The sequence below is a fragment of the Colletotrichum phormii genome (genome assembly GCF_030913505.1).
Source record: "Colletotrichum phormii strain CBS 102054 chromosome Unknown BDP81scaffold_18, whole genome shotgun sequence".
NCBI lineage: Eukaryota > Fungi > Ascomycota > Sordariomycetes > Glomerellales > Glomerellaceae > Colletotrichum > Colletotrichum phormii.
In genome coordinates this window covers 1-13,264 of record NW_026851460.1, presented here as the reverse complement: position 1 = coordinate 13,264, position 13,264 = coordinate 1, and the positions used below count along the sequence as shown (strand labels likewise).

General features: G+C 55.3%; 3 protein-coding genes across 3 annotated transcripts; 1 reads left to right on the top strand and 2 right to left on the bottom strand.

Annotated features, from left to right (window-relative positions):
• Positions 1-627: 627 nt before the first annotated feature.
• Positions 628-1,757, bottom strand: BDP81DRAFT_495291 (uncharacterized protein). The gene has a single exon (XM_060595401.1). It carries the CDS (start codon positions 1,741-1,743, stop codon positions 1,099-1,101), a length of 645 nt encoding a protein of 214 aa, XP_060441810.1. The 5' UTR covers positions 1,744-1,757; the 3' UTR covers positions 628-1,098.
• Positions 1,758-3,455: 1,698 nt separating this feature from the next.
• On the bottom strand, positions 3,456-4,169 carry BDP81DRAFT_434428 (uncharacterized protein). The gene has a single exon (XM_060590963.1). It carries the CDS (start codon positions 4,147-4,149, stop codon positions 3,469-3,471), a length of 681 nt encoding a protein of 226 aa, XP_060441809.1. The 5' UTR covers positions 4,150-4,169; the 3' UTR covers positions 3,456-3,468.
• Positions 4,170-7,645: 3,476 nt separating this feature from the next.
• BDP81DRAFT_452314 (uncharacterized protein) lies at positions 7,646-9,720 on the top strand (the record flags this gene model as incomplete). The annotated part of the gene is made up of 3 exons (XM_060592732.1): positions 7,646-7,931; positions 7,962-9,242; positions 9,377-9,720. 3 exons carry the CDS (start codon positions 7,646-7,648, stop codon positions 9,718-9,720), a joined length of 1,911 nt encoding a protein of 636 aa, XP_060441808.1.
• Positions 9,721-13,264: the final 3,544 nt, after the last annotated feature.

The following is a 13,264-nucleotide window of genomic DNA, read 5'->3' as shown; positions in this document are numbered from 1 at the left end:
TCGGCAGGTTGGTCGAAGAAGACGATTCGTCAGGTGGCTCAGCAGCGGAACGATGAAGTATGGGACTGCTACTTGCATAATCTTTCCGACTTCAAGTCGTATCACCTGGTATATATTGACGAGTCCGGATGTGATAAACGAGCTGGCTTCAGGCGCACTGGATGGTCGCCACGAGGAGTAGCGCCTGTCCAAAAAGCACGATTCCGGCGTGAACGCAGGCATCATATTTTACCCGCCTACGCCCAGGATGGTATCATATTGTCACGCGTGTTTCAAGGGATAACTGATAGCGACGTGTTCGAGGATTTTATTACGCAACTACTATGCCACTACGGAAGATGGCCGGAGCCAAAGTCGGTTCTTATCATGGACAATGCGTCGATTCGCCACTCGGAGAGGCTTACGCAGATGTGCTCCGAAGCGGGGGTCAAGCTTCTTTATCTTCCGCCTTATTCGCCCGATCTAAATCCGATTGAGGAGTTTTTCTCGGAGCTGAAGGCGTTCATCAAAAGGACGTGGCCAGAGTATAAAGACCTCCCGCAGCAAGATTTTGGGAAATTCCTATAATGGTGCGTAGATGTTATCGGGGCTAGGAGGATAAGTGTTGAGAGCTATTGCCGGAACGCTGGGTATAGGATCGAGGAGCCGTAGTGCTATAGGGGGTCGCCCGACGGCGAAAGCTCAGGCTCAGTCGTAGCTGTAGCATTTAACCCAGTTCTCAACGTCGCTAACAAACCTAACGGCTATTCCCCTTCTTACCCCGCCTTGAATAAAAACACTGGTGTTTGGGTCTTTGTGTATTAGCTCGAGGTCAAGGCCATCCTTGAGAGCCAGATCGCAAGCCGTTCTGAAGGCCAGCTTGAGGTCCTCATCTCGAACCTTGGAGCACTGCCAGTCGCAGTACTTGCGCATGGCATCGTCGCGCAGACCTGGGATGTCGAGAGAATTGCGGAGGCCGGTTGATATGGATGCCGCAGACGTCGAAGTTGACGGCGAGAGAAAAGGAAACCGGGGTGACTCTGACACGGATATGTCGGAATGGTCGGTCAGATTGCTGGCTGCTGAGAACTTTGTCCGTCTCCGTTGACGCTTTCGGTGTTACTGTTCTTCTACATATAGCTGCTGTTGAAGAAAGTCGGGCACATCGTCGTGGCACCGCAATTCGCCACCCTGTTCTACGTGCTCGACGAGTGTTCTCAGATGGTGCGTCTTCAGCCTGTAGTGTTTGTTGGTTGTTGCATCGCGCCAGCAGTAAGGGCCCACGCGGCAAGGCGGGCCAGTACACCGCATCAGGTTGTACACATCTGGCCAAACTGGCGACACACCAGTGCTGGATCTCTCAGTGCTGATTTGTAGACCTCGGTCGGACAGCATCTGGTCAGAGACCGATGGCCGTCCTCGAGCGGGCCGTTGTCGAGCTGATCTTTCACTTGGCAGACGTGTCTGCATGTAGTTGAATGACAAGTCGATTCTTAGACTTTTCCCTATGCTGGTTAAATGGCTCCACGTCTGTAGTTGCGCTTCCAACATTGACCAATCTATATCAAGCTCATCAAATCGTTTGACAAGATCGCGCTGTGATCGATCAGTGACGGATACGACAACATTGGTGTCGACAGCTTCGAAAGTCTTTGTTGATGGCAACTTTCTGTCGAGCACGTCCCTCAGCTTTGCTCTCAAACAGGTTCTCCAGAAGACATCGGGAGGAACTTGAACGTTCTGTTCAGAGTCTTTGGTGACCATTCTGTTGTTGGTGTCACGGGCTGGAGCCCGGTTGAGATCTCCGGCTCTGCCGGAGCTACCATTCTGCCGCAGTACACCGCTGAGTCCGGGCGTGTAATGCCACGACCACACGCGTACCCCTGTAATTCCTCCTTCTCCTCTTCAGCTTGAATAGTCAATCGACGGCACCACTACGTTGAGCAAGCCTAGAGGCCAGCCCCTTACAGTTGGCAGTTAACTTCCACTTAACTGAGTACGGGGCATTAGTGGCGTGTGATTCGTTGTTTTCCAGTTGTGCCGACGAAAAGTCCTGGTTAGCGACAGATCGCTCTGGCAGAAGAAGTCGTCGCCACCCGAGTCTTCCAGCTCATTAAAGTCGAATAGAGACGGGCTTTGGGGTTGTGAGCCGAAGAGTTGGTTCGTTGACATCGTGTAGGTGTTCGACTGGTCGACAGTTTCGAAGAGGACCATTACCTGCAAGACTGGTCAATAGTGCGGCGGACTTCTATTTTAACCAGCTGAAAAAAGCCAAAACGGCCTCTTAGAAGTCGTTGACTTGAATCAGCACATCGCAAGGTGTTGATCACGCCGATCACTGCAGCAATACCTCAAGAGCAGATTTTGGCTCAGGTGTCTCCACTTACTAAACACCTAAATCTGATGACGGTCAGCTTCAAACGACCGATAAGTCCGATGACAATCCCCACCTTCAATATAGCGGGACTTATGATCCAAAAAGGGCTCTTCTGCCCACCTAGACCCCGGCATTGATGACACGGGAGCTATTACCTGCTGTTCGTCGTGCACGGACCCAAGTGAACTTGCTTACTTCTTGTCATCCCAAAGGGTCAGAACTGGCTCCGTATTGTTACGGTTAGATGTAGCATCATCAGCCGTTTTAGGTATCACCTGACTCTGTACTCTCTCCTATTGGTCAGATTGAGATTATGTCGTCTAAAATCATGAGTAGGCAGTTTGTTCGCTTTATTTTGGAGCCATGTGTATTAAGGAGTCTTGTGATTTTAACTGTATGTAGAGACATATCATATAGTTACGCTCGCAATTATAGCAAAACGCCTAATCAGCATCTAAAGTCTTGTATTGAGCAACCTGGGAATCCGAGAGTATGACAAATAGCGGGCTTTGAATGTATCACACAACTGTAGAAAATAAAATGGGCGCCTGGGATGTCCGCTAGCAGGCAGCAAAGGTTGAGGCGCCAGAAATGCCGTGCATAACCCATTTCCGAATACTTAGTTCAGGTGGAGTGGGAACGTCGTCATCGGGGCCCCACAGTGGGTCGGTATACCATTGTTAGCTTGTACTGTGTCTATGCCAAGAAGGCATGCGTCCGTGCGGAAAGAAACCAGAGAGTTAGCAAAGGGAGGCCCTTTTCGCTGACTACTATAGGCTTTCTCGTTTCTTTTCAAGAATAGCCGAATAATCCTCTCTTGTGTCATCAGTCCCTTCTCAGCTTTTGCCACATCGCGTGCAATCTGTCCTATTCCTTGGAAGCTGATGCTCGTAGCTCTCTAAATGATCGATACCGGTACATACAGGTGGAAATCTGCTCTTCTGGCGACACAAGCAGTCGTAAAAACGACGCCGTTAATTACGGGCAGCAATTAACGCCATATATACCCTACGACACAAGCACATAGACTCACAGGAAGAGATTGGCCATCTTACAGAACTCAATGCAAGAAGTAACGATGAAATGTTCAAAAAGTATGCTCCTCAATGCTGTCAGGTTTTATTGAGACCGAAGTGTCTCTCAAGCCTCTTCAGCCAAACTTGTCGGGCTTGGCCGAGACTTAGAGCCACCTCACTGGACTTCCCATGTGGTTTATGAAAAATAATTGACGATTTCTGTTTGCTCAGAGGCTCAAAGAGTACGAAGCGAAAAGCTGAACCTCCGACTGGCTCCATCGTGAAGCCTACGCTGCACAAAGCCGTGCGGAAATCGGTCCAGGAAAAAGTGCGTCGGGTGCCGTTCCGCAAAGATAGTAAGAAGTCTGATTTCTGAAGCTTGAGGCTTTGCGGCAAGTGACTTGGAGACGAGCTACCCAGTGATCCTTGGATTGACTGCTCGTTCGGTCGATTGGGGTTGCTGGTCTGGTTTTGTTTCCGATGCCGGCGCTTTTGTTTGACTTGAGTGGCAGTGACTACCGCCATGGGCGCTTCGCTGAAGGTTGAGATTAAGGGTTCCGTTAGGGTTTCCAGTGCAAGCTGTTCTGGCCCGAGGAGCATCATTCGTTCTATGTCACGAAACACGACTTCGAGGGCTTCATCGTTCTGCGATACCTTTGCCATCTGCTGGTCCAACCGTTGCCAAAACTCCCGATGTCCTCCCGCAAAGCTAAATTCACCGGCTTCCTCCATTGCTTTTAGCGCCTCCTGGAGGATATTTTTCCAGGGCCGTAGCATACCATTCTGCTCCACGCGAAAGGACTCGACCATCTGAGAGTACTCCACCATATCAGAGATCAACAGGCAATGGCGCTCCGTCTCTTTGAAACAGACGGCCAAGACGTGCAGGTCGCTAAGAATCTGCGAGACCACAATCGGGAAGAACCTGCCTTCCACCGCTTCTCTCTCGATTGTTCTCATCACCTCCGAGAGACCCATACAACGGAGGGCCGGCTCGGCAAGGCTGAGGACGTATATGTCTAGTCCGAAGCAGCCCGCAACAGACATGCTAAGACTGGATTTGCCGGTTCCAGGTCGGCCGTACAGTAGGTAGCCCCTCCGATACGGTCGTTGAGAAGCATCTGCTTTATCTCTTCGTTCATGACGACTGTCTCGATCGGTCTGATGTCTCGGGTAATGGTTCTTTTCCAGCCGTTGTTATGGTGCTCGAAGATTGAGGTTTTGTTATCCGACAGCCTCAGGTATTCGAAACGACACTCGTCCATGAGGTCTCGTATGATCTGGGACGACGATACTACGATCGATGCCGCACAATACTACAGATTACAGACAGATTGGCTCCCTGTCGCCCCTTTCGTGAAGATGACTGGTGTCCCTTCAACGCGCGACAACGTCCGCGGAATCTGTGCAGGAGCTCCCATACCTAGTAATCGAACACGCCGGAGTCAGTGGAGCATTGTGCTTCGTGGAATAGGCTTGGGCCAAGGCGGTGGACGGCAATAGTGGTCAATAGACAAGAAACACGAGGCCACATAGGAACCCGGCAGGAGGCAACAAAGGACTTACAGATACAACCGAGAAACGGTCCATACGAGTCCGAGAGGATGCGGACAAGAGAAACAGACGAAGCTAAGCGCCGGGGGGAGACTGTAGGTACGCAGAACCACATACGGTGCCTAGCACCGACAGAGCCTAAGCAGGAAGACGCAAAAGAAGGATTCTAGAAGGCAACACGAAAGCGAGAAAGCAGGCAGGAGGACAACACTCTTCAACAGAGGGCATAATCACACAGGACAGATAGTACAGTGGGAAATTTGGGAACAGCTGGCCCTTATCCAACAACAGGGCGAAGAGGGGCATCGCGGGTCTCTAAACCGGGGCAGAGCTGAGTCCGGGACTGATAGTGACTGTGGTTGGTCTGTCTGTCTGTTGTTGTCTGAGCTCTTGAAGCGAGATTGTTGAGATAATTGCTTGATGATCGGCCCCTGGGTGAAGGTGTGGGCTGACCACTGCGTGTGCGAGGGGAATGTTCGAGAAGGTACGGTCGAGAACATGACCTTGGGCATGGGTCGCAGTCCCTGTCTCGCCAATGAAAGACAGGCTGTGGCAATCTGCCCAGTCTGCTATGTCGTCCCTTTCCGTATGTAGGTCATTACCCTAGGTCTGGTTTCCCTGTCCCTCCAGAAATCTACTGGGACGTAGGAATTGAAACCTAGGCGTGTGTTGATTTGCATTTTGTCAACATAGCCTATCCATGGTTCCTGGACCAGTACAATGTCGATCATCTCAGCCCAGCAGAGCTCCAGGAGAGCTGTATGTGCTGGGGACTGCTTCCCTACGTTGCACTAAGCTATGTGTAGCACCTGTGGAGAGGCCTGCTTCGGCCTACGTCTCCAAGTCGAGTTCCAGGTGGGTGTAGGCATTAGCAACGCTGTTACCTGGTTTCTGGGCTACCCTCTGACTTCTGCTCAAGAGAGGTAGGATAGCGCGGTTAGTCTGGGGAGAGGCCTCGGCGTCCTCAGGCTCATCCTCACTTATGCTGCTACTATCGGTGTCCCTGTTCCTGAGGCACACAATCGAGCTCTCGGAAGGTGTCCTTTTGCGTGGCCGCTTGGAGCCGAGCGGTTGATCCCGGTCGGAGGGAGGGAGGTCCCTAGGCTATTGGGTGCTGTTCCGGGCCTGCTCCTTCCGGTCTGGGAGAGCAGGGATGCGCACTTAGGTTGAGCTATACAGGGCCCAGTCTCGTGCGATTCTGAAGGTCTGCTGCAGTTGTTGCAGAGCGGCTGCCGGTTGCAGTAGCTTTTTGAGTGGTAGCCCTAACAGCCAGGGTCGTGTCTGATAAGCGTCTTCCTCTTCTGAATGAGTTGGGACCTGCTACTTTGGTTAAATAGTCTGAACGGCTGTACCTCTGTCAGGAATGAGATCACCCAAGAGACTTCGTTTGTGATGGGGTCCGGCCCAAGGCGGGATTGCCGGGTCCGGGTAGGCTTCTGCCTTGTCTGGGCAAAGACCTCGTCTTCGATCAAGATGGCTGGGTCCAGGGCGTCCCCCTCAACGCTCCATAGTTTGGCTGGGCAGCGTGGGACGATGTAGGTAAACCACTTTATAGGGGTCTCTTATCTTGTAAGCTCCTAAGCAGCCCGCTAGTTTTCGCCTGTTCGCCAGGAGGCCTTGCTGGATCTGCTTGTTTGCTGGCCTAAGTGAGTATCCGGTTGCATTGTGGTAGATGTGAGGGATATCTGCCAGTTGGAGGTCAAAGGTCCGGCAGACTGTCTGGCGTAGGGCAAAAGGAGCGTTCTTTCGGGCAGCTGACAGGCCCTCCTCCGGGATGCAGGCGAAGACCCGGAGGTCCTCCTTCAACTGGGTTGTCTGGGGTCTGGCCTGCGGGCGGGTCGGAGCCCGGTGGAGGTCCGGAGCTGTGGCTGATGCCGAGGCCGTGACGGCGGCCCAGCTCCGGGTCAGTGTCGGAGCATGTTCCTTGTTGATGAGCTTCTTTAAGGCTTGGATCACATAGGCCGTAGCCTCTTTCGCGATCTGCTTCCTGGGGCCCTCAAAGCTGGAGACGACATTATTGACGAGGAGGCCAGGCACTATGTGGCCCGCAAGGATGTCTTCTTAACTATCGCGACAGACCCAGTGGCGGTCCTGCCAGTAGCTGGAGTTGAGATCGGGGGCCCCTTTGCCGATGGGGAAGCCGGATTGAAGGCGTTAGGCTGGCTTCCCGCGAGGCTGGGCCGGAGTGACTGAGTCTCGGTATTGCGGCGGCGTTTAGCCCTGACAGTCATTGTTTGCGTCGACAGCCTGCCGACGATTAAATTTGTATGGGAGAAATTTCGGCGCTAGCAGGTCATGGGGGTTGCGACGATTGGGATCAACGTCTGCCGACGATTAGCGGTCTGGGCGCTACACGTGTCGCGGTGAGTTCAAAACAGGTAAGCTTGTCAAAGGATCAACTACGAGCCGATTGATGTCAACAGTAATACGTTTATATGTAAGTACGGTCGCTTTGAAGCCAGTCTGCTTTTCGGTCGGTTTTTTGATGGTCGTTAAAAGACAGGGTATATAAGCACGGACCATCTCGTCACAGCCAACCAGGTCGCATTCTTGACTTACAAAGTTTAACAGTAGCCGTAGCAACATGTCTCATTCAACGGCATTTAACTTGATTTGTTATCAAAGGATAAAGAGGGTGAAAGTAAGTACTGCGACTATAGGATAGATGGCTAGCTTAGAAGATTCAAGTACGGCATTTCCAATTTTGAGTGTGTTTACAATGGACTACTTTGTGTACGAACCAGAACTACGGCTTCTCTGCTGCCGTACATGCCAGACCGCGGTTACACGGAAACAAATTAAGGTACATCTTCGTAACAGTCCGCACACTCTTAGCGGTCAGGAGATCAGAGAGATAGAAGCGTGGGCGTTAGGTCATGTTATCTTCCGTAATCAGCAAGAGGTCCACGACGGTCTACCATCCAGGCCAGACGACGCACCGGCCATCGCAGCGTTAGGTCCGCCAGGTATAGGTGGTTTCCGGTGCGAGTTCGTGGTCGAAGATAGTACGTTACCGCCCGACTGTCGATACGTAGGTAGAGACCGGCGGCGGATCCGAGAATATCTCAGGGTCAAGCATGGCTGGGACTTGGGACTCAAGGGTGGACGTCGCTCTACTACCACGGCGGAGGAGGAACGAAGTATCAGTCCGTGGAGGACGGGCGTCCATCACCAGCGACTATTCACAAGCGGACTCGGGAGCGAGCTGTTCGAGGTGGCAAGGGGGCTGCGTCTTGAACAAGCAAGGGTGCAAGAGGACGAGCCCCACGTCCGACTCCAGCGGGCCATCGAGGCGTTCCAGAACAAGGGCGACGATATCCGAAGTCGAGAGGCGGAGCGCATCGACGAAGAGGACGACGTCAACGCGCCCAACCCGTGGCTTCGTCGGCTCGGCTCCGCTCTTCACTTGAAGGCGTTCAGCGGGAGAAAGGATTTCTTAAGGGACTTGATCGCCATGGAATACGACGTCGACCCCGACGACCCAGACAAGTCCGACGACGCCCAACTGCGGTTCGTGCACATGGCATTCGATCGGCTGGTCGACCACGCCAAGGCCGTCATCACCCCCAGCGTGGTCACTTGGAATGCTCTGTTCGAAGTGAACCGTACCGAGCTGTCGAAAGAGAGGACGAAGCCGTTCCACTTCCGGTTTAAGCCCGAAACACAGAGGAGGTACGGACTCGTAGTCAAGCAGCTGCTCGCTTACTTCGTACGCTGCATGTCTCTCGATAACGAGGCGGATCGACCACCGTTCAAGCTTAGCACGAGGCAGCAGACTGCGTATAATGCCGTGATGGACCATGCAGACGATCTGGCCGAGGCTTGGAACGAGGGCGGCCGTGACCCGGACGCACCCGGTATCGCCGGGCTTCTCGACGGGCTCGAGACGGCCGTTCTCGAGTTGTACATCTCCGTTCTCGACCACTTCACCAAGGACTCCGAGTACGACAGCGTTCTCGTCAGCTTCTTGACCGTTCTCAGCATACGGGCGGACGGGGCGTGGGAAGGGTACGGTGGGTTCACGCCGAAGCTCTCCGCTATCATGGCGATCTCCCGGCTCTGCATCGTCAAACATGCGGTGGACCAGCGAGCTAAGGCGGTGAAGCAAAAGATGCGGCAGGGCCAAAGCCAGGAGGAGGCCGAAGATAATAGCCCGAGCCATTTTGCGCTTATATCGGATATGACCCGGCGGTTCATGGTCGGCGGGGGCGAGGGCTGGGAGACGACGCCGACGCAGTTCATCATCCGGCTCCGTAACTTCGGCATAGCCATACAGAATAATACGGCTATGCACGGCTCGGTATGCTGGGATAGGAGTAAGGAGGAGCTTTATTATAAAGGTACCCGTCTCGGCGTTCTTGACGTCCAGGCGATGATGCGAGTCGGGGTCCGGCAGCTAGAGACGGTGCTCTATAAGGACTTGCTGTTCTTCGGCGCGTTCTCCGAACAGTCGGCGGCCGAACTGGGGCTGCCGGCGATCCCGTGGGCCGAGCTCTTGGACAACGCGGCGGACGAAACGGTCGGGCGCTCGCTCGTCGACCAGCTCTTCCAACGCGACGGGGGCGTCAGCCGAGGATGGGTGATCAAGAAGATCGTACAGGACGACGGCTTACGGTCCCGGTGGGTCACGTCCACGAACGACGGCGGCTTGACGCTGCACCCCATGCCGGCATATCGATACGGGCTCCGGGTCGAGAAGGCGCTGGAGCTTCTGGCGGTTCTCGTGCACATCAGCAGCGGGTTCCCGTTGCGGGCGTGGGAGCTTCTCGTGGTGCGGCACCGGAACACGTGTAACGGAGGCATACGCAACATCTTTTGCGACCGAGGACTCGTCATGGTCGTGACGGGGGCGCACAAAGGCTTCACCACGACAGGGCGACTCAAGATCATCCACCGCTTCTTGCCGCGCGAGGTCGGGACTCTGCTGACGTACTATCTGTGGCTCGTACTGCCATTCTGGGAGGACGTCCAGGCTAACGTATGGGACCGGTCCCGGTTCGACGCGGGGTTGTGGGCGACGGAAGGCACACAGGGGGACGAGACGCAGCAGGGGGGCGGACGGACGGTTCAGGACGGAGCAGGCGGGGACGACGACGACGACGACGATAACGACGGGTGGAGGCTAGGCCCCGGAGAACATTGGACGTCACCGCGCTTGTCACGCAGCATCGGGCGGCTCAGCGCGTTGGCTTTTGGGCAGAAGCTGAACATCAGCAGCTGGCGGCATATCTCGACGGCCATCGGGCGGCGGTACTTCCGCAACGCGTCGACGGCGCACACCAAGCTGCTCTGCGAAGTCGACTCCGACCACAGCGGTAGCGAGAGCGACGACGACGACGAGGACAGCCCGTACGACTTACAAGCGGGCCACGGGTCCAAGGTGGCGGGGTTGATCTACGGACGGCTGGTGACCGAAGGCGGGTTCGAGACGAACGAACGTCGGGTCCGCTTCCGCCAGATCAGCGAAGAATGGCACCGACTGTTGGGTTTCCCGTCCGCACTGGGGGGCTTCGGCTTGGCTCTCACGCCCGGCCGCAAGCGAAAGACGGCGTCGACGTACGACGAAGCGCTCCGGGCGCTACAGCTAGCGAGGTGGAAGCTACGGCGGCGGATCGATATCGACGGTGAGCTCGTCCGCTTATACGGGGCGGACGCCCGGTTCCGAGGCGCCCAGCGGTCGGCGATCCAGGCGATCATAACGAACAAAAGCCCGATCGTAGTGGTAATAGGGACGGGGGGCGGGAAGAGCTTAAGCTTCATACTGCCGGCGGCAAGCTGCCCCGGGGGCATAACGGTCGTCGTCGTGCCGCTTGTATCGCTCCAAGGCGACTTAATAGAACGCTACCGGCGGATGAAAATCCCGTACGTAAAGTGGCGCAGCGACGGGTCCCCCGGGGCGGCATCGCTCGTATTCGTAACGCCCGAGTCGGCTATAACGAAGCGGTTCTAGGATTATATAAAAGGGCTCCGGGTAATGGCGTAGCTCGACGGGTTTATATTTAACGAAGCGCATACCATCTTAGAGGGTATACGGGACTTCCGGCCGAAGCTGCGCAAGCTAGGCCGGCTCGTACTCGTCGGGGTTCAGATAGTATATCTAACGGCGACGTTACCGCCGCGCCAGGAGGCGGCGTTCTCGGAGCTTATTAACGTAGGGCGCGAGGAGGTTACGACGATTAAGGCTAGGACGATACGTACTAACGTCGTATATAGCGTAGAAACCGTTACGGCGACGACGGCGGAGGAAGCTACGTAGGGGATAATACGACGGGTTTGTACGCTACTCGAGGAGAAGCTCGAGATATATAGCGCGCCGGTTAAGATGATCGTATACTATAGGACGGTAATAGCGACGGATACTCTCGCTACAGAGCTAAACTACGACGCATACCACCGCAATATCGATATACGAGATAGAAAGGCGGAGAAGCTGCGGGCTTGGACGAGCGGACTCGAGCGGGTACGATACGGAGGGGGGCGAGACGGGAAGGGCTACCGCGGGCCGCCCGGCTGGTGGTCGTCAGCGCGGACGTCGTCAGCGCGGGGGAGTTTTCCGCGTATACCAACGGACTACTATATACCGGCTTGCTCCGACGGATATTCATCGACGAGTGCCACACCGTTATCACGGATATCGGTTTCAGGGCTCGGCTAGGAGAGCTCCGAAGCTTACACCGCTACAGCTGCCCGTTAGTACTCTTGACTACGACGATGCCGGAGGTGCTCGAGGACTGGTTCCGGGAGCAGATGCTAGTAGAGGCGGCAACGATGGTGCGGGATCGGACGACGAAGGTGAATTGCCGGTACCGGGTAGAGCAAGTCACGGCCGGGGGCGGGGCGGTGGAGCGGCAGGTAGCGGAGACGGCCAAGCGGCTAGAGGCCACGATATCCGGGGGGGAGAAGGGCGTGATCTACTACCGATCGAGGCGCCAATGCGTCGTCATAGCCACGAGGTCGGCTGCGGCTTCCACCACAGCGGCATGAGCGAGGAAGAATGCCACGGGGTGCGGGCAGGGTGGGCCGGGGGTGGGGGACAGCGATGGATCACGGCCACGTCGGGCTTGGGGACAGGGGTGGACATCCAGGGCATCGTGGCAGTGATCCACGCGGAACAGCCGTACGGGCTCGTGGACTTTGTGCAGCAGACAGGGCGAGGAGGACGGCGGGCAGGGGAGGTAGTAGAGTCGGTCATCGTGCACGACGGACGGCCGAGCCGGCCCGACCCGCACGGCAGCTCCGTAGACGAACGTAACCGGGCCGAGATGGAGGCGTTCGTGTCGACGGCAGGGTGTCGACGGACGGTCGTCAGTGCGTTTATGGACGGGGTTGCCGGCGAATCGTGCAAGGACATAGCGGGCGCGGAGCTTTGTGACCGATGCGAGGAGCAGGCGCGGACCGCTGCCGCCAGTGGAGGAAGAGGCAGGGCCAGACAGGGCGAGCGGTGGAGCAACTTTGGGAAGGGGGAAGGGCGACGGGTCCGGACGCTGTTCCGCTGGCTGGACGAGGTTACGGATGAGTGCGCGGTATATCATGTCCGGCGCCACCACGCAAGAACCGAGAGGGAGGGGACGCCAGACGAGCCACGGCATACGCGCCGGGACGAGTAGTGCAATAAGGTATCCGGCGAGGGCTACGCGGTGGTACGGAAGAAGATAACGTTCGGGCCGCTATCGTGCTGCTTTACGTGTAAGCTGCCGCTTGACTGGTGCGAGGAGAGGAGGGAAGGCGAGGCGGACGAGGAAGGGCGCTGTGAAGATATTGACAAGGTGTTGCCGGTGGTTCTGATGGGGCTAAAGAGCGGGAGGGTTCGGGAACTGGCGAAGAGGGAGTTTGGGGTTGATGGTGGCGACCGGGAGGGCTTTTTCCGGTGGCTCGGAGGACGGCGGCGGTTCCACGGGTCGGAGGGGACCAATATGCATGCGTTATGGGAGGCAATTATATGGAAGCATATAGAGGGGGTATATATTGGTTCGGGACGTAGCGATCTAGTTTCTACCGAGAAAAGAAGGAGAAACTAATCAAGAAACGAATTCTAGGTTTTTTTTTAGTATAGAGGAGGAGGATGGAGAGGTGTTATAAATAAAACGAGGGTTACTTTATATTATATAGAAAAAAGGGTTAAGTTAATGAATATATAAAGAAGGTAGAGAAAAAGCGATATATGTTAGGGTTGAAAAGGTCATTATAGATAGAGTTTGATGAGAATAAGGGTTATTATTGATATTGATTTACGCTCTATTGCGAAACTTTATTGTTAGTTCTTAGGGTTGTCTCCGTCGCCCGGCGTACTTGTATGCGGGGGCAACCCGTGGTGTCCAGCACCCGGCAGGGCAGCGGT

Coding starts and splice junctions, on each gene's coding strand:
- BDP81DRAFT_495291 (XM_060595401.1), bottom strand. CDS start 1,743: ATGGTCACCAAAGACTCTGAACAGAACGTTCAAGTTCCTCCCGATGTC.
- BDP81DRAFT_434428 (XM_060590963.1), bottom strand. CDS start 4,149: ATGCTACGGCCCTGGAAAAATATCCTCCAGGAGGCGCTAAAAGCAATG.